Source organism: Ranitomeya imitator, chromosome 1, assembly GCF_032444005.1.
Source record: "Ranitomeya imitator isolate aRanImi1 chromosome 1, aRanImi1.pri, whole genome shotgun sequence".
NCBI lineage: Eukaryota > Metazoa > Chordata > Amphibia > Anura > Dendrobatidae > Ranitomeya > Ranitomeya imitator.
In genome coordinates, this window is record NC_091282.1 from 1,171,968,425 (window position 1) to 1,171,989,935 (window position 21,511).

At 41.8% G+C, this 21,511-nt stretch overlaps 1 protein-coding gene across 2 annotated transcripts in view; it reads right to left on the minus strand.

The window, feature by feature from the left end:
- The window catches only part of SLIT2 (slit guidance ligand 2), a 391,877-nt gene that overhangs the window by 351,931 nt on the left and 18,435 nt on the right, over nucleotides 1-21,511 (minus strand). For both annotated transcript variants that reach the window (XM_069744688.1, XM_069744689.1), the window contains exon 4: nucleotides 9,941-10,012. In XM_069744688.1, coding sequence (XP_069600789.1) covers nucleotides 9,941-10,012 — 72 coding nt within the window. The remainder of the gene's footprint in view (nucleotides 1-9,940; nucleotides 10,013-21,511) is intronic.

The following is a 21,511-nucleotide window of genomic DNA, read 5'->3' on the forward strand; positions in this document are numbered from 1 at the left end:
GAACGGCCTCATAAACTAACATTGGTCCGAGTGCGATCTGAAGTTTTGTTGGATCACACACGGACCCAAAGAAAAGACGGTCGTCAACACAAGCCCTTAGGATAAGTCGGGTGCCTAACTGTCATCACACTTTTCTGGTGCTCCTGAGATTGTCTCTGCCCCTTCTGGATGTGTGTTTGTATAAAGGGTTCAGTGGATTCAGTAATTCTAGGTGGGGTTCCAAGAGGTGGATTTGCAATAAGCACCCCTTTAATAATTCAAATAAAAAGAAAACCAGAGCTCTTCCAACCAGCTTGTAAATCCGAGAGCACAACATTAGCAGGAGCGACCTCCTCCTGTTACAATATTGCGATGTCTGTCTTCCGCCTCCTAGTGCACGAACAGCAGCGCGTCCCAAACTACCCAAACTTCTGCCATTATTTTGCCTGTAATATTAAACACGCACATTTTAACAGCTCCTAATTTTCATGATCGCAGCCAGATTAAACTATCCGTATCAATCTCTAAATAAACCCAGAAGGAGCGCTGAGTCGAAATCACAAATAATTTGCATGCTGCTCCAAAAACCTCTCCATTTATTTATTTTCAGAGATGTCTGGGTAATTAGGTATAAAATACCTCTGAGAAAATTCTATCCCCCACCCAAAAATAAAAGACCCTCGGACTCATTTAGACAGGAACCATTATGCTTCTCTGTTACTTACGTCCCCCCCTATCTGTCAACAAGTGCTTGTAATTTTATTACACTGTCCTGTAGTTTATGCAGAGTTGGTATTATTTTACAGAGTTCTGTTAATGGACTGGATAAATGGAAATGCTATTTAAACTGGTCTCCAGATCCAACAAACACAGCTGCAACTGTACTTCTGTTTCTGGGACAGCGTCTTGACCTGACCATGCGGTGCTCGTGAAGCCAGTCCAAGGAGAAATCGGAGCAGACAGTAAAGGGAAAGCATAGTAGACCGCTGGCGGCAATCAACCGTGGCTAATCATAATTCATATACACTCAAACCCCTTCTTCTTTCATATTGCTTTTAGGCTACAAAACAAGCATGCAGCCCCTTTCACCTGGCATCTCATTTACAACCAGAGGTCAAATCATGATTAGTATGCACAGAAGCTGGAAGGGAAGGCAGAGGGGGAGGGGATGCCGGCAGTAGCCATCAGACCAAGCCAAAAAGTAAGCCCAGCATGGAGGCCATTCTGTCCTTCACAAGTGACGACAAGTCCTATACTTAGCTTGGAAATGCAGCACATTTGATTTTGATTATTATCATTTAGGGCATTCACAAAATACTACCACTTAGTCGTAAGAATAGAGCAAAAGTAACAACTAATGAAAAATTTTATTTTTCACCTAGACCTCATGCTCATGGCCGTATTATGGCTCCACAATAGTACTCTATACATATAAATTTATTCCGCCAAACTTCTAGTTCTGGTTCCCCGGGTTGGCATTACCTGTAGGCGAAAGCCGCTAATGTTGTGACATATAGAGCACCATACGCGCTAAAAGTGGAAGAATACAAAAGTAAGAGAGTGACCATTAAGAGTTTCTGGACAGCTTATTACAACTAGTAGGATGTTTAGAGCTGTAATACTCTCACATGCATCAAGATTTATTATCTGGAGGGAATTTGTCCACAGGATTTCACTACCCCCCCAAACTATTTACATGCACATGTAGCATTTTTAAATACAATTCCAGCAATACCTTTATGTGGCCAATCCGATCGTCCGTTATTGCGAAATCAGCATTTGAATTGATACGCAAGTGGCTATGGTAAGTCAGAAGCCTCTGTCACTCCAGCTCTATAGCTCATCCTGCACCGCCACCTCCTGTTTGACTGACACCCTCTATCATGTGTGACTTCTGAGAAAGGAGCCACCTGTCAAGCAGGAGGAAGCGGCGCTGTGAAGGGGATAGAGCTGGAGTGACAGAGGATTCAGATTTTCAGTCTCATTTGCATGTCAGTGCAAACGATGATTTCTCGGCAATGAAAGAACGGACTGGCCATGTAAAGGTATTGCTTCACCAACTGTGGGGATAAGCTGCTGCAAGAGATTGTTCTGAAAAGCAAAACACTCAGAGTAGGAGGTGCTGATCTATCACTTCCATCATCTGGACTTCACATGAGAACTTTCTAATTAAAGACGGGTGGACCGATTTTGAAGACATCAGGCCATAGGTCAGGTCAGTAGTCTCTGGCTTTTGGATGGGAAGCTCACAAATCTCTTATCTTTGGGGGATCCACTGTTGATTAGCTAGGGCTGTCACAACATCAACATTCTGGCCTGTCGCACCGTCGACATTGCACCAATCAAATCAAAATCAAAAGCCATACCAGGGATCACAGAAAGTAGGCCTAGGAAAAGCAGGGGTTTAGAAACCCCCTACATGCATTTTTATTACAGGAATTAAGACAAATCTTCTAATAAAGTGATTTTCAAAGTTTCATAACTTTCCATCCTGGTCAAAATTATAAAAAAAAAAAAATTACTCTTTAAGACCTTCATGCACAATGGATAAAAGTCAGCCAAACCCATTTTGATTTGATTTTGGTTGGATTGGCGGACCACGTAATTAGTGATGAGCAAATATACTCGTTGCACGGGTTTTCCCGAGCGCACTCAGGTGATCTCTGAGTATTTTTTAGTGTTCGGAGATTAAGTTTTCATCGCAGCAGCTGAATGATTTACAGCTATTAGCCAGCTTGTTTACATGTGGGGATTCCCTAGCAACCAGGCAACCCCCACATGTACTCAGCCTGGCTAGTAGCTGTAAATCATTCAGCTGCGGTGATGAAAACTTAATCTCCGAACACTAACAAATACTCAGAGACCACCCGAGCGCGCTCAGGAAAACCTGAGCAACGAGTATACTCGCTCATCACTACACGTAATGTGTATGGTGACCTTGTCCTTTACCAGATTATAGAGGACATGGATGTTCTGTGTGGAGACACATCACTGCCACATGTTTCTGGCAGCAGCTCTCTCATAGAGAACACAAGAGAGATTGGCCAAGCCAAACAATTGTTCAGCGGACAGATATCTAACGTGTTTGGCCAGCTTTACTATCCCTATATCTGAACTACATTATATATGAAGCATGAATGTAGAAGTCGTGCATTATTGTATGTGGCATTGATCCTGCCGTGTCTCTAACGCATCCTCAAGAGCAGGGATTTGCTTTTTTCTAAAGATTTGTTTTATGGTCTGATCAGCAATAACCCCTGGGCAGAGGAAATCCAACACCGCAGATACCATAGCTCTGTGCCCTCATTCTTTGTAGGCTGGATTCCCCTTAATGTACTATCCTGTACTCCACTGGAAAGCATTATGAAACCTAATATCGAGGCCGGCCACACCTGATGTCAGCACATTGGAAGTCAATTACTAAGTGCATATTTCAGACCCAGTTATGTGAGTTTGCTAAACTCCCTGTAAATCAGACTTGGTGCAGATCTAGATTTTCAGAGGCTCCCACAGTAAACATGTCTGTGCCACACCACCATTCGCCCCTGTGCTGTATAAAGACACAAGAAACAATAAAATAAAAGGATTGTGAATTGTCTTTTTCTCTGACATTACACAAATTTGTGGGAAATCTTGACAATGAATGTGGCTACTACCATATCAAGTCCCTCAGGAGTTGTTACTTCTTTCCTAGAGTCTTAAAAGAGAGGGCCTGTCACCAGGTCAAAAAGGAACAGTTTTTTGCTCTTATTTTATTCCCACTGTTCCTCTTATGTTCTGTTTTTTTTTGTTTTGCTCATTTTTTTAATCCTCTACATGCTTCCAAAGATGTGAGCGTTTTTGTACAGTGCTAATTTTTCTGGTCTTTTCAAGAAGACATGGCTCATAGGATAATCTGTATTATTACCATATGAGCCACACCTCCTTGGTAGAGACCATAAAAAACGTATGTATGGCAGATTTAAAAAACAAAAAAACAAACAAACATAAAACTTAAATTCACTAATCACACTGCAGGAAAGTTGGCTGTGCCTCCCAATTTTGATGGGACTGGACAATAATCTAATGTGAATGGACTTTGGAGGGTTCACAATTATTCCTCGATGACAGGTATTGGTTTGTAACACATCCAATCCATTGGTCCTCCGATAACTGCTGCCAGCTGTATTTGACCGATTACCTTCTCCCAAATAATTACACAAGCTTGACCAAACTATATGTGCGCATGTGTGTGTGATTCGGAATATGGAAGAAAAGCTGATTGCCAACAGCTATTGAGGGTTTTTGGACATTTTTAGGCACCATTTGAATCTTTACATATTACACTAACGCCGTCCGAACTTGACAATATTGGCGGGCTTAACTCACAGTCTAATGTGTACTGGGGATGGTGGGGTTCCCAATTTTTAAAAGGATCCAGAATATCAAATATCGGACTGCCGATCCTTTTGGTCTTGACTAGATAAGCCACTGCCAGAAGAGTCTGGCAAAAGGTCCGTTGTAGAAACAACCGGAGTGCTCAGCAGGAGCGATAACTGTTTGCCAAACGATTGCTATTGATTTTGTATGGGCCCCTTACGAAGAGTGGTAAAAGACTCTAATTCTCTTCGGTTCCCACATACAGATCTATATCAACGTGTTTCTAGTAGAGAAAAAATAAATATTTGACTTGTTTGACCAAAATCCATGGGTTAAGTTGAATCTCATGAGAAGTGTACAAGAACATTTTTTTTGCAACTAGAGTGGCCTAAATCGACTTATGAATTTGTCAAGCGGGCTTCATCGTGCTCATACTCTGCCGGTAAAAATGACAAAAGTCCTCAAATTTTTGCAGATTTTTGTGTTGGGCAAAAATGTTGCTACATTTCAAGGTGTTTTATGCTAGAACACACCTTGATGAATCAGGCCCTTTTTAGCTTACAGAAAATACTTGATGACCAAGACCAGTTGACTAAGGGTACCGTCACACAGTGCAATTTTCATCGCTACGACGGTACGATCCGTGACGCTCCAGCGTCGTAACAATATCGCTCCAGCGTCGTAGACTGCTGTCACACTTTGCAATCTACGACGCTGGAGCGATAATTTCATGACGTATGTGCGATGTAGAAGCCGTTGGTTACTATGCGCACATCGTATACGATATATGTTACACCATGCAATCATGCCGCCACAGCGGGACACTAGACGACGAAAGAAAGTTTCAAACGATCTGCTACGACGTACAATTCTCAGCAGGGTCCCTGATCGCAGGAGCGTGTCAGACACTGCGATCTCGTAACTATATCGCTCGAACGTCACGAATCGTGCCGTCGTAGCGATCAAAATTGCACTGTGTGACGGTACCCTTACAAGACGAGATTTACATACATTGAAGAAGGGACAATATTTCAGGAACGGAGAGGCACAAGACCAAACAAAAAACAATGCTGGATGCAAAAAAAAGCCACAGCACACCACGTAAAAAAATTACTTATTTATGAGTTGTGTCTGCCTATGATCTTCAGATAAAGATCTCACATCTAAGGCCATCTTTATCGTATTTAGCTATATTATCTCAGGAGATTCTGTACACATCCTTGGCTTAGCTGTATATTGCCACATCTCCCTCTTTCTAGCCTTTGCAGCCTTGTTGAGCGTTCACCTTTGTCCTATAAATCCCATTGTCATCCTGGGCAGGAATGTAGATAAGAATCAGGGGAAAAAGACACGTGGGGATCTAATAGGTGCATCTAATATGAGCTCAGCACTGACATAATGCACCATTCATCTACATGAACACTTCATCTGCAAAGAATTCTGTTTGTTTTATGGACAAGAGTTTTATTCAAAAGGAAAGGGAAGTAAATGTCGTCATTTTCAGGGCAGGTTCGCTGTTACCTATGAAACGTTGAAGCAGATTCATCAAAACAGTCTAAAGCAAAAAAAACCCTGTATTTGTTGTCCATAGCAACCAATCAGAACTCAGCTTTCACTTTTTAAACAGCCCTGATAAAATGAAAGCTGTGCCGTGATTGGTTGCTATGGGCAATGAAAGACAGTTTGCATACGGCTTCTGAATTTAATCATGTCAGCGTGGGCTCACCCGAACAGATTATATTCCTTTATGCACAGAAGACGCACGCTTCCACCACTTGCAGTGTCCCCTACAGCCCGAGCTCCGGCAGCTTCCAGTGCCAAACAGAAGTGTCCATCTTCAGGCACAGTTCACACTGAACAGGCTGCCTGCAGCTCTCACAAACAGACTGCTTAGCACAGTCTCCATCCAGAGAGAGACCCTGGCAAGTCTCTCACACAGCTACAGCTCAAATTTTGGCAGGACACTCACCAGCCGCACACTCAACTCTGTTTTAGGCTACTTTCACACTAGCGTCGGCCCGTCGCATTGCGTCGGGCCGACGTACCGACGCATCCTGTGACAACACAGCACAATGGGGGCAGCGGATGCAGTTTTAGAACGCATCCGCTGCCCCATTGTGAGTTGCGGGGAGGAGGGGACGAGTTCCGGAAGGGCATGTGCGGTCGGAAATGGCGGACATGACGCACAAAAAAAGTTACATGTAACTTTTTTTGTTCCGACGGTTCACCACAACACGACGCAACCATCGCACGATGGTTGCGACGTGTGGCAATGCGTCGCTAATGTTAGTCTATGGGGAAAAACGCATCCTGCAGACAACTTTGCAGGATGCATTTTTTCTCCAAAACGACGCATTGCGACGTGCGTCGTACGACGCTAGTGTGAAAGTAGCCTTATTCAGCAGACTGACACATCTAGTGAACACAGACCCTGTTTTTAGTTAAAGCAAGTCAGGTGCATCCAATCAAGACCCTGCAGAGCTGGGATTTAACTCTGTCCTTCCCAGCTATGCCACAACAGTATGAATGTGTTAAAGTGAACCTGTCAGCTAATACATGCTGCCTGATACATGGGTAACATGGTATCAGGCACTGGCTGGGTCCCTGGCAGTTTCTTCCCACCCCGCTGCCCTGGATTGACAGATCTCTGCCTAAATGTGCATTGTCTATTGGTTGACTGTTAGAAATATACATAAATATCTTTTTTAACTCACCTTTAATAAGCTCATCTTAATATAAGGACTATACTGCTATGCGTACTTGGATTATCAAAGTAAGTACAACAGCTGAATCAGATTTAAGAGATCTATTTAATAAGATATTAAACATGTGAAATCCGGTGACAGACGCGTAAAACTAAAGAAAAACGCTGAATATTAATGTTAGTTTTTTGCCGAGACAATCATTTACTGAAGAGACAAAACAGTAATAGAATAAATGGTTTCCATAGTATCACTAATCACATATGAAGTGTGGGAACCAAATAACTGTACGGCACAGTAGCAAGTACAACTTGCATATGGCTATATATATATATATATATATATATATATATACACACGGGACAATCACGCCTAAATGACCTTCTCCATACTATACATGACTTATATACTGTATTTTCTGGCGTATAAGACTACTTTTTAACCCATGAAAATTCTCTCAAACGTCGGGTGTCGTCTTATACGCCAGGTGTCATCTTATAGGGCAGATGCGGAGTAATCTGCAGTCACCGCATATTGTGGGGGGAGCGGTCCCAATGACGAGGTGAGGGGGCGCCTCAACGGGAAGGTGTAAGTGAAGCAGAGGCAGAGAAGGAGATAATAGGATACAAGGGCGAGCCATATTAGTGAAAGAGGAGTGTTTTTCTAGGCACAGCATCGCTCTCTCTCTTTTTTGCATACTCCTGGCATCCCAGACGCTGACAGTTTGCTTCACTTACACCTTCCTGGTGAGGCGCTCCCTCATCTCGTCATCGGGACCACTCCCCCCACTATATACGTCGACCGCAGATTGCTCCGCACCCACCCTATAAGACGACACCAGGCATATAAGACAACCCCTGACTTTTGAGAAGATTTTATATTTTAACTGGAAAAGTTGGGGGTTGTCTTATACGCCCAGTCGTCTTATACGCCGGAAAATACGGTATATGTAGGTCATAGGATGCTGGATAAAATGACATCAGATCCCAGATATAAAGGTATAATTTTATTCAGCTTCATATGACCTATGTGCCCATACAGACGGCTTAGGAGGGTTGATCCCACTGACAAACTCCCTTTAAGGGGACCTGTTACCAAGTTGAAAGTGGCCGGATTTTGCTCTGATTTTATTCTCACTCTCCTGAGTTGGTTTTAATTATGGCCACCATACCGTTCCAGAAATATAAACCTTTTTATTTTCTGCTAATTTTTATGATCTCTAAAGACGACGTTGCTCACAGAGTAATAATGAAGATCAGCCTGAGGACACGCCCTAGAGGATCCTGTGAGTAACGCTCCCTTGGTAAACATAAGAAATGTTATCAATGGTTAAAAAGGGCCATATCTCTTGGAGAATATTTTGGATTAAAAAAAAAAAACAGAAACAGAAGACTCAGGGGAGCAGGGAGAATAAAAGAAGAGCAAAACTGGCCACCTTACATCTGATGAAAGGTCTTTTTTTTAAGAGGGGTAAGAATAAGATAACCTATGATTACATGATTGCATAAGCCATTGACTTATTTCAAGTTAGATGTCATTAAAATTGTAATTTTTTGTCCTGTGATGTCCCAGTACTGTGTTATTTGAGTCAAGATAACCTTTACCCAATCTGTACATGTTCAATCTGAAAAGTAGCCTCTTTCACACAAAGTACAGAACAGATTTTGTGGAAATACAGGCGAGTCCAAAGTTTGGGCCTGCTTTCAATTTATCGTTTTTTTTTTAAATTTCTTACCTTTTGTAATATATGTATCATTATAACACACACACATATTTTAGTCCATAAAAAAGGATCCACTTCTAGAAACAACAGAACCATATTCAGTACTAGCTATCTGTACCTACAAATCAGTGTTTCTCAGCTCCAAGTCTTCAAGAACCTCCAATAGGTCACTTTTTAGGATTTCCCTAAAGGTGCATTCACACATGATTGTCGGGATGATTTTTTTTTGGCAGGTGTCATCCTAGTTGCATCGTTTTTTTTCTTATCTATTTTTTTCACTGAAGCAGGTAGACTCTCTGAACTATTTTGTCCAATGACTCTTAGCAATGTATCAGTTAAAAATGGATGCAACAAGGATTTAACAAGGAAGTACCAAGTCGAAGAGCGCAATCACTGTAGAAGGACATCATGGTCGGAAGAATAACAAGGAGAATACATAGACCAGCAATCCAATGGCTTGATACGATGAAGACAACGGTGGAGAAGACCTACAGTAGGTGGACCTATCTAGGCTTGCACAAGACAGATCTTCCTACAGATCATTCATCCATCAAGTTGCCATGGCTCGGGAGCAAGCCGAAGGCCATTAAAAAAAAAACAAGTCTGTCCTTTATATGTCATCCATGTTACATGGATCCTCAGAGACTTTAATGGCCAAGTCTGATCCACAAAAGATGAGAATAGGACATGCTCTGAGTTATCTGTACCGGAGACTTGGATCAGTTTTTAAAATTGATGCATGTATGGATCAATACAATTTTAGGGGTCATGATGCTGTCCACATGAATAAGAGGCGCAAAACGGACACGTCACATGGATGTGTGAGTGCAGTCTAATAATATACATTTTAAAAATTGCCATTGTATCTCCACTCTCAAATAATAATAGACCAATTTTACCACTACCGTCTTCCACAGTAAATGCCACCAATGGCGACTTTCATCACAATCACAGACATTTGTCTTACAGCTTTTTGGCTGACTCCTGACTTTTTACTCACCCTGAGGCATTTGTAAAAGAATGACAAACTGTGCCAAATGATTAACGTTTCAGACACAACATTCATTGTTTTGGCAAAATAATAACAATTTGTAACTTTAGTAAAAAAAATTATGTCTGAAGTGACAAAAACAGAAGGGATGAAGTGATACAAACAATGAATGAAGGGAGTACTTACAGTCTGTAGAGTTTGGGAGTTCCCAGAAAGAGCAATTCGGGAAAAACTTGAAGATTGTTTCGATTTAAACGCCTGAAAGAGAATCAGAAGAGTAATGAAATATTAAGCAAAAAGGAATGTGACATCACAACACTTAGACACCAACTGTATGATGATATACTGAAGGAGGACCACAATTTATGGGGTATCTAAAAAGGCAGGGTATGCTAGGTATATAGCATACTACTGTAAATTTTCCAAATTTTGGCCCTAAGCTTTAGGTTGTACCTCCTAATCTGTGGTATGACAATAATTGGATAGCATACAGTATCTACATGACAGCACTATAGAGTACCCAAATAATTCATGTCACATCCAAAACCTTTAGCTTTCAGATCCACCTTGTAAAACCATAATATAGGGCCCAAATAGTACTGCCATAAAACAGACAAATAACAGCCAATAATGTGAAACAATTAGTACCAAATGACTATCAAGTTCCTTAGCGTGACTTTGTAAACCAAAACTGACAGTATAAATTAAGCCCCTTATAGCCTCCAATAAAAATTGCACTTTTAGTGTTCTAATCACTTCCTTTGTTCTGCAGAAACTCAAGCTTAACCAAATATGCTAATTATGCTGCTCGGTGCACCCTTGGCGTGGCTAAGAAACTCCCTTTAAAGTTTGCGAATAACAGTTCTCATGTAATAGCACCATGCACAACATCACAATCACTCGTCTAATAATGGCGTGTCCCTTGCTCTAAACTGGCAGCTAATGGTCTCCAATGGAGAGTTTACCTGACGCATTCACCCCTTATGACCCAGTTTGCAATCAAGAATGTCCCTTCTCAATCAGCCACTCACTTTCTTGCCCGTTTTAGCAATTACTTAATCACTAAAGTGGGTTCTTTATGGTCATTTTGATACTACACAATGGAAGATGAGATCATAAGATTCTTCTGTCACACAGATTGAAATTTTTGCTGGAAACCCCAACTCCGTAGACTTTTGTTGGGCCCTCTCTGTACAACTCTGATTTTATATGGCAGTATATTGTGTTATTTTCTGTTGTATTTCCCATGAAGTCAACAGAAGTTATGGCCAGCTTCCTCAAATCCTACTTTTCCCTACGTTTTCCCAAAATAAACCAAGGCCACCACTTTTCATGCCGCTTTTACAGAAGTCTAACCATCTGTAGATAAGTCACCAATCCCCTCTGCGCATCCCAAAATGTACCTTTCATAGTCCCCCCCATACGGCACAATCTGGTTTGAAGAGCGTCACTAGTCTTGCTGCGGCGCCTCCTCTATCCCTACAGTCGCCGTTCTCCTGCCCTGCTTCATGTGTATGACACTTCCTACGTCATCCACACAAGGCCTCCAATCTCGCTCCTGTGCAGAAATACTTCTCTCTGTCCTGCTGTCCTGTAATGGGCATGCAATGGTAGAGGTCAAAGAGCGCCGATGACCCGCAAGTACTTTGGTCTGCCCTCAACAGGGTGGAGCAAAGTACGACTGTGCAGGAGCAAAATTGGGGGCACTGTGTAGATGATGTAGGACTCTTCAAACACGTGAAGCAGGACAGGAGGACAGCCATTAAAGGGGATACAGGAGGTGTCGGAGCAAGACAAGCAATGCCCATGCAGTAGTACGCACCATATAGGGGGATTATAATGGTATTTTTTATATATGCAGAGGGGGTGGAGGACTTCTATCCAGGTTACTAGACTACTGTAAAGGAGGCATTAAGTGTCATGGCTTCAGCTTATATCGAGAAAACCTGGTGACAGGTTCCCTTTAGAGTGTTCCATCATACATGACATCACAGAAAGCAATTTTAGAAGTGGAAGAACGTATTCTAATAAATTGTAAAAAAAAATTTTTGTGAACAAAACAAAGACACTTAAAAATTACAAAAAGTATGATAAAGTAAGTGAAGTTAAAGAACTGATCACATTTTATTGGGGAGAACCGATCTCCTTCAACACAACCTAGGATTTAATAGCAAACCATTCCAATGTCTGCAGATCTATGCCAGATACTGTATACGGATTATTAGAGCCCTATCCCAGCCTAACAATGCGTGCTGTAAAATGCCAGGAATGTCTGCTAGGAATTTTGCCCCCCAGCTAAACAATGAATAAAAGTAAAGGACAGGGCAAGAGGAGGCAGAGGTAAAGTGTACGTCCACAGTGCCTGCTGCTTCATCCCAGTCTGTACTGAGCTGCAAGGAGAACCCGGCAAATGCTGTCGAGGAGGGATACGAGCAAAAATAGACATGGGAAAAATAAACAGCCTTTCTGGCTGGGAATTTGTGAAAAGGTCTGGAAAGAGTTTCTCACCATCATTTCAAATTAATGTCCACAGAAGGAGATCTACTAGTCTCCATGGCATAATGTGCTATATGCTGCAAATGTAATGGCTTCTCTGATTGATGCTAATGGTTCAAGCAAAATTCATTTACCGAGAAGGCAGCAGGCAGTGCATTGTACCGCTAAGATAGATAGGTATCAGATGATAGAAAAGAAAGAGATGGATGGATGGATGGATAGATAGATAGATAATAGATGATACAGTAGATAGATAATAGAACAATAGATAATAGATAGATAATAGAAGGATAGATAGATAATAGAAGGATATATAAATTGGATAGATAGATAGATAGATAGATAGATAGATAGATAGATAGATAGATAGATAGATAGATAGAACAATAGATAATAGATAGATAATAGAAGGATAGATGATAAATAGATAGATAATAGAAGGATATATAGATTAGATAGATGGATAGATATGATTTGGAAAAGTAGTTCTAAGCATTGTTCATGTTGAAGACTAAACCTTGTACAGATCGGTGCCAGTTTGTGCTAAACTTTATAGAACGTGATCAAATTCAATTTTCTTGAATTGTGGATGTGCTTTTAGTGTGGGATCTGATAGAACATAATGATGCTGTCCACAATGTCACAACCCAGTATACAGCTTAGGTCTCTTTCACACTTCAGTCTTTTGGCATCAGTCAAAAACCGCCATTTTCCTCAAATAGCGGATCTGCCATTTTTTTGGGCGGATCCGCTATTTTCCCATTGACTTGCATTAGTGACGGATTGTGGCGGATGGTCGTCCGTTCCATCCGCCATGCGACGGATCCGTCGAAATTTGGCAGACGTCATCTAGACATAGACGGACATTATAAAGTTTTTTGTCAACACCGAAATGGCGGATCACGACGGATCCGTCGCATCCACCATTCCATAGAATGGCCGCCTATGGGCGATGGATCCGTCGCAACCGTCATTTCGGTGGATCCGTCGCCCCAATCCGCTTTTTCAATTGCGCATGCTCAAAAAGTAGATACTTTTCCCAGACAACCCCCAAGTAACGGATCCGTCAAAAAAACGGATACGTTAGAACCGTTTTCTCAACAATTGTGACGGATCCGTCGATCCGTCACTATGTCGGAGGTGACTGACGCCAAACAACTGAAGTGTGAAAGAAGCCTTAGCTGCTCAGATTTGTAGAAACCATCTCGGGGTGATAAAACATAACATAACCACTACATCTATGAGAATCTTTGCAATTAAAGATGTCTTTTTTTTTGTGTATTTTTTATTTACATTCTTCTCATTTTTAAAACCACCCAGGAATCTGGTTTTGTGTAGTTTAAATGGCATACAAAAATCACTTTTGGTATTGATTCTATGACCTCTTATTTGTTCTTCAGCAGACCAAGAAGTGCAGTCCCCTCTATAATGTTCACATTCGTGATCTAATGTTTGATAGACTCTTTCAACACATTTCTCTTATTAGATTTCCAAAACTCTTTGTGGAAAAAACTGATCCTATCGTGGACCTTTATTGACCACATTCAACCATATAAAAATTTAAGAGACACTTGTCCTTTCACTTGGGAATAGAAGTTCAGACTTTTCTCCACAACCCTTGTTTAGAGAGGGCATGAAAAGAACTATATTTGTAATGTATCTCTAGGTTGCCTTAGAAATGGTTCTGAATTCCAGGGTCCCAAGGAGATGAATTGGCTGTCAGATAACAATGTACCTCCATCAGATGGACTTGGCACTTGTAAACAAAAGGGATTCTTTCGACTTTTCCTCACAAATATGAAATATTTACCCTCGGCCAACAGCTGGGAATCGCTATAAAGGAACTGTTCATATAGAACTTGGTATCCTTTCAAGAAACCCCAAATCTCTTGTCCTTCTTTTCACAGTCCTCAGACAGTGACTTCTTAAAGAGATCTAAGTGGACTTCAGCACAAATAAAAGAACGACGCTTACCGTTAATGGCTCAGCGTGGTTATAATCGTAATAGTCTAACTTGGAAAATTAGTCCTATGATGTAAAACAGAATTCTTTCTTCCATGATGATGAAAAACAGCAGGATCAATAGATCTAAGAAGGGCTGCTACCCCGAAGCAAAGAGGAAACAATGATCAAAGTTATCACTGTATTATGCAGACAAGACAGTCAAATCCAACTAATGACATATGTGACACATTTCACTGAGAAGTCAAATAAAACGTCTCTGTTGGACACCAACTTCATTATTACCAGGGCCAGTGCTGTATCACTGGTGCTTAAAAAACTCTATAACATCCCATACATGATAGTTGTTGGCCAACAGCAATCTCTGTCAAAACCCCACAATCATGAACTCTCAGCTTGGCTGAGCGCTCATGTGTTCTCTACAAGAGAGCTCTGCCAGATTTCAATGGCAGCAGCTTATCTCTCCGATTAACAAAAGAATCAGCATTGAAATTCCAATAGACAAATCCTTCCCCAACATCATCTGTCGGGGAAAGACCGGAGGTTCCCATACACATTAGACCGTCATCCGAACCTGCTAATGTTGGTGGATTCAGCCAACTTTAGTCTAATTGATATACAGTAGGTTCTTAAGAACCAAAACATTTCTAGTTGACACCAGGCAAAAATTCATATGGCTGACATTTTCCTCATATGGCAGACACTGGGCAGCATCGCCCATATTTAGCAGGATGAAACAATATCTAAAAAGTGGCCATGCACATTGGATGAATATCAACCAAATAGGTTGATTTCAGAGAATCAAACAACCATCAAGTCAGATGTCAGGAGACAGTAGAATAACTGTTGGATTTCAATATGTTTGACTGATTTGTATAAGACAGCAGTTAATCAAAAACTTGTTTGTTTGCTTGCTTAAAAGGGCTGTCCATCTTTGAGGGAATTTGCTATTGATGGCCTATGCTTAAAGTGAACCTGTCAGCAGGATTTTGCTAAGTAAACTACAGGCATTGTCATATTGCCACTGTTACACTGATTAAAATGATACCTGGGGTGAAGAAATCCATTTTGTGGTTCTTGTGTAATTAGTGTTGTTAGAAGTTTTCAAGTAATGATATGCTTGTGCTCCTGGGCGGGTCTGTAGGTTTGTGCTCTAGGCCAGAGAAGCCAAGATAAGACCTGCCCACAGGCCTGCCCCGAAGCACAAACAGTCTGTCTCTCTCTCTGTATCAATGATGAGGAACTTGTTTGTGCTTCGGAGCAGGAAGATAAAACTCTGCCTACGGTCCCGCCCCGGAGCACAAGCATCTCATTAACTGAAAATTTCTAACACTGATTACACAACAACCACAAGATGGATTTCTTCGCCCCAGGCATCATTTTAATCAGTGTAACAGTGGCAGTATGGCTATGCCTGCAGTTTACTTAGCAAAATCCTGCTGACAGGTTTGCTTTAAGATAAGCCATTTATATCTGATCGGTGGAGATGTAACATCCAGCAACACCCTCCCCAATCAGATGCTTCAGGAACTATAGTGGCCGCGGCGTGGATCTGCAGTACTTGGCCTCAGCCACTATAGAAATGATTGAGCTGCTGTGATTCAGCAGCATCCAAGAACTTAAGGCCTCCAGTGGTAGCAGATGTTCAATTGGTCAGATATTGATGGATTATCTTAAAGAAAGACTCTCATCAAAGTTTTTATCCTCTTAATATACCGCAGGCATCATATTGCATAGCACTGTGAACTTACAATTGCTCATTTTCCTTTCTACCCAGTTGATTCATCTCTTTTTCATTAGGTCTATGACATCACGTGATTAAAAACAGACAAAGCGAATCCTTCTAAAATCTATGTAGAAACAGTAAAGGTACCTTCACACTGAGCAACTTTAGAACGAGAACGACAGCGATCCGTGACGTGCAGCGTCCTGGATAGCGATCTCGTTGTGTTTGACATGCAGCAGCGATCAGGATCCCGCTGTGACATCGCTGGTCGTAGCTAGAAGTCCAGAACTTTATTTGGTCATCAGGTCGGCATGATTCGTCATGTTTGACAGCAAAAGCAACGATGCCAGCAATGTTTTTACATGGAGCTAACAACCAGCGAGAACGATAAGTGAGTCGCCGTTACGTCACTGGATCGCTCCTGCATCGTTCTGGAGCTGCTGTGTTTGACGTCTCTACAGCGACCTAAACAGCAACGCTCCAGCGATCGGCTCGTTGTCTATATCGCTGCAGCGTCGCTGAGTGTGACGGTACCTTAAGTCTCTTTTCCCTGCATGAGTCATCATTAAAACTACAATTCTACATCACTGCAAAGTCCCTTAAAAATTGTCAGCTGATTTATGACCAAAAAGCACAGCAAAGTTAAATATGCCGGTTAAGAAAGTGCATCTAAAAGTCAAACAGTTCAACAATTTTAATGAAACCCAATTGCAAAAACGATTTTTAGCCTCAAATCCATGCTTTTAAGTAAAAAAAATTGCCCCAAATGGAGACAACCCTTTTAACCCCTTAATCCCATATGACGTACTATCCCGTCAAGGTGACCTGGGACTTAATTCCCAGTGACGGGATAGTACGTCATATGCGATCGGCCGCGCTCATAGGGGGAGCGCGGCCGATCGCGGCCAAGTGTCAGCTGCCTATCGCAGCTGACATCTGGCACTATGTGCCAGGAGCGGTCACGGACCGCTCCCGGCACATTAACCCCCGGCACACCGCGATCAAAGATGATCGCAGTGTGCCGGCGGTGCAGGGAAGCATCGCGCAGGGAGGGGGCTCCCTGCGGGCTTCCCTGAGACGATCGGTACACGGTGATGTACTCACCGTGTACCGAGCGTCTTCTCCCTGCAGGCCCCGGATCCAAAATGGCCGCGGGGCTGCATCCGGGTCCTGCAGGGAGCACTTCCGGGTCAGGAGCAGGCTGCAGCTGCAGCTCTAATCCTGCCCGGCTTTTGGTCAGATCACCGATCTGACAGAGTGCTGTGCACACTGTCAGATCGGTGATCTGTGATGTCCCCCCCTGGGACAAAGTGAAAAAGTTAAAAAAAATTTCCACACGTGTAAAACAAAATAAAAAAAAATTCCTAAATAAAGAAGAAAAAAAAAATATTATTCCCATAAATACATTTCTTTATCTAAAAACAAAAAAAAAAAAAAACAATAAAAGTACACATATTTAGTATCGCCGCGTCCGTAACGACCCAACCTATAAAACTGGCCAACTGGTTAACCCCTTCAGTGAACACCGTAAGAAAAAAAAAAAAACGAGCCAAAAAACAATGCTTTATTATCATAATGCTGAACAAAAAGTGGAATAACACGCAATCAAAAAGACAGATATAACTAACCATGGTACCTCTGAAAACGTCATCTTGTCCCGCAAAAAACAAGCCGCCATATAGCATCATAACCAAAAAAATAAAAAAGTTATAGTCCTCAGAATAAAGCGATGCCAAAATAATTATTTTTTCTATAAAATAGCTTTTATCGTATAAAAGCGCCAAAACATAAAAAAAATTATATAAATGAGGTATCGCTGTAATCGTACTGACCCAAAGAATAAAACTGCTTCATCAATTTTACCAAACGCGGAACGGTATAAACGCCTCCCCCAAAAGAAATTCATGAATAACTGGTTTTTGGTCATTCTGCCTCACAAAAAATCGGAATAAAAAGCGATCAAAAACTGTCACGTGTCCGAAAATGTTACCAATAAAATCGTCAACTCGTCCCGCAAAAAACAAGATCTCACATGACTCTGTGGACCAAAATATGGAAAAATTATAGGTCTCAAAATGTGGAGACGCAAAAACTTTTTTGCTATAAAAAGCGTCTTTTAGTGTGTGACGGCTGCCAATCATAAAAATCCGATATAAAAAACGCTATAAAAGTAAATCAAACCCCCCTTCATCACCCCCTTAGTTAGGCTAGGTTCACATTGCGTTAATGGGTTAACGCTAACAGACAGCGTTGCACGGCGAAAATGTCACAATTAACGCCGTGCAACGGGTCCGTTAGCACACCCATTGACAGCAATGTGATTTTCGGGTGTAGCGCATCGCTAGAGCGTGCCATTTTCGGCTCGCGCTAGCAAGGTTCTTTTCTGGCGCGCCTCTGACGCTGCTTGCAGCGTCCGCGGCGCGCCCGAGGTCCGATCCCCGATCTTCCAGAGCGGGGACGTTAACGCGACCACTAAATGCGACACCTAAAAAGACATTGCGTTAGCGCAATCCGCTAGCGCTAAACGGATTTCCCTAACGCAATGTGAACCTAGCCTTAGGGAAAAATAATAAAATTAAAAAAAATGTATTTATTTCCATTTTCCCATTAGGGTTAGGGCTAGGGTTAGGGCTAGGGTTAGGGTTAGGGCTAGGGTTAGGGTTAGGGCTAGGGTTAGGGCTAGGGTTAGGGCTAGGGTTAGGGCTAGGGTTAGGGTTTGGATTACATTTATGGTTGGGATTAGGGTTGGGATTAGAATTTGGGGTGTGTCAGGGTTAGGTGTGTGGTTAGGGTTACAGTTGGGATTAGGGTTAGGGGTGCGTTTGGATTAGGGTTTCAGTTATAATTGGGGGGTTTCCACTGTTTAGGCACATCAGGGGCTCTCCAAACGCGACATGGCGTCCGATCTCAATTCCAGCCAATTCTGCATTGAAAAAGTAAAACAATGCTCCTTCACTTCTGAGCTCTCCCGTGCGCCCAAACAGGGGTTTACCCCAACATATGGGGTATCAGCGTACTCGAGACAAATTGGACAACAACTTTTTGGGTCCAAGTTCTCTTGTTATCCTTGGGAAAATAAAAATTTGGGGGGCTAAAAATCATTTTTGTGGGAAAAAAAAAGGATTTTTAATTTTCACGGCTCTGCGTTGTAAACTGTAGTGAAACACTTGGGGGTTCAAAGTTTTCACAACACATCTAGATAAGTTCCTTGGGAGGTCTAGTTTCCAATATGAGGTCACTTGTGGGGGGTTTGTACTGTTTGGGTACATCAGGGGCTCTGCAAATGCTACGTGACGCCTGCAGACCAATCCATCTAAGTCTGCATTCCAAATAGCGCTCCTTCCCTTCCGAGCTCTGCCATGCGCCCAAACAGTGGTTCCCCCCCACATATGGGGTATCAGCGTACTCAGGACAAATTGGACAACAACTTTTGGGGTCCAATTTATTCTGTTACCCTTGTAAAAATACAAAGCTGGGGGCTAAAAATCATTTTTGTGAAAAAAAAAAGAATTTTTATTTTCACGGCTCTGCGTTATAAACTGTAGTGAAACACTTAGGGGTTCAAAGTTCTCACAACACATCTAGATAAGTTCCTTGGGAGGTCTTGTTTCTAATATGGGGTCACTTGTGGGGGGTTTGTACTGTTTGGGTTCATCAGGGGCTCTGCAAATGCAACGTGACTTCTGCAGACCAATCCATCTAAGTCTGCATTCCAAATGGCGCTCCTTCCCTTCCGAGCTCTGCCATGCGCCCAAACAGTGGTTCCCCCCCACATATGGGGTATCAGCGTACTCAGGACAAATTGGACAACAACTTTTGGGGTCCAATTTATTCTGTTACCCTTGTGAAAATACAAAACTGGGGGCTAAAAAATAATTTTTGCGAAAAAAAAAAAATTATTTTCACGGCTCTGCGTTATAAACTGTAGTGAAACACTTGGGCGTTCAAAGTTCTCAAAACACATCTAGATAAGTTCATTAGGGGGTCTAGTTTCCAAAATGGTGTCACTTGTGGGGGGTTTTAATGTTTAGGCACATCAGGGGCTCTCCAAACCAACATGGCGTCCCATCTTAATTCCAGTCAATTTTGCATTGAAAAGTCAAATGGCACTCCTTCCCTTCCGAGCTCTGCTATGCACCCAAAAAGTGGTTTACCCCCACATATGGGGTATCGTCGCACTCAGGACAAATTGCACAACAACTTTTGTGGTCTAATTTCTTCTCTTACCCATGGGAAAATAAAAAATTGGGGGCGAAAAGATCATTTTTGTGAAAAAATAAGATTTTTTATTTTTACGGCTCTGCATTATAAACTTCTGTGAAGCACTTGTTGGGTCAAAGTGCTCACCACACATCTAGATAAGTTCCTTAAGGGGTCTACTTTCCAAAATGGTGTCACTTGTGAGGGGTTCCAATGTTTAGGCACATCAGGGGCTCTCCAAACACAACATGGCATCCCATCTCAATTCCAGTCAATTTTGCATTGAAAAGTAAAATGGCGCTCCTTCCCTTCCGAGCTCTGCCATACGCTCAAACAATGGTTTACACTCATATATGGGGTATCAGCGTACTCAGGACAAATTGGACAACAATTTTTGAGGTCCAATTTCTTCTCTTACTCTTGGGAAAATAAAAAATTGGGGGCGAAAAGATCATTTTTGTGAAAAAATATGATTTTTTATTGTTCCGGCTCTGCATTATAAACTTCTGTGAAGCAATTGGTGGGTTAAAGTGGTCACCACACATCTAGATAAGTTCCTTAGGGTGTCTACTTTCCAAAATGTTGTCACTTGTGGGGGGTTTCAATGTTTAGGCACATGAGGGGCTCTCCAAACGCAACATGGCGTCCCATCTCAATTCCTGTCAATTTTACATTGAAAAGTCAAATGGCGCTCCTTTCCTTCCGAGCTCTGCCATGCGCCCAAACAGTGGTTTACCCCCACATATAGGTTATCAGCGTACTCAGGACAGATTGTACAACAACGTTTGGCATCCATTTTATCCTGTTACCCTTGGTAAAATAAAACAAATTGGAGCTGAAATAAATTTTGTGTGAAAAAAAGTTAAATATTCATTTTTAAACATTCCAAAAATTCCTGTGAAACCCCTGAAGGGTTAATAATCTTCTTGAATGTGGTTTTGAGCACCTTGAGGGGTGCAGTTTTTAGAATGGTGTCACACTTGGGTATTTTCTATCATATAGACCCCTCAAAATGACTTCAAATGAGATGTGGTCCCTAAAAAAAAAATGGTGTTGTAAAAATGAGAAATTACTGGTCAACTTTTAACCCTTATAACTCCCTAACAAAAAAAAATTTTGGTTCCAAAATTGTGCTGATGTAAAGTAGACATGTGGGAAATGTTACTTATTAAGTATTTTGCGTGACATATCTCTGTGATTTAAGGGCATAAAAATTTAAAGTTGGAAAATTGCGAAATTTTCTAAATTTTCGCCAAATTTCCATTTTTTTCACAAATAAACGCAAGTTATATCGAATAAATTTTACCACTACCATGAAGTACAATATGTCATGAGAAAACAATGTCAGAATCACCGGGATCCGTTAAAGCGTT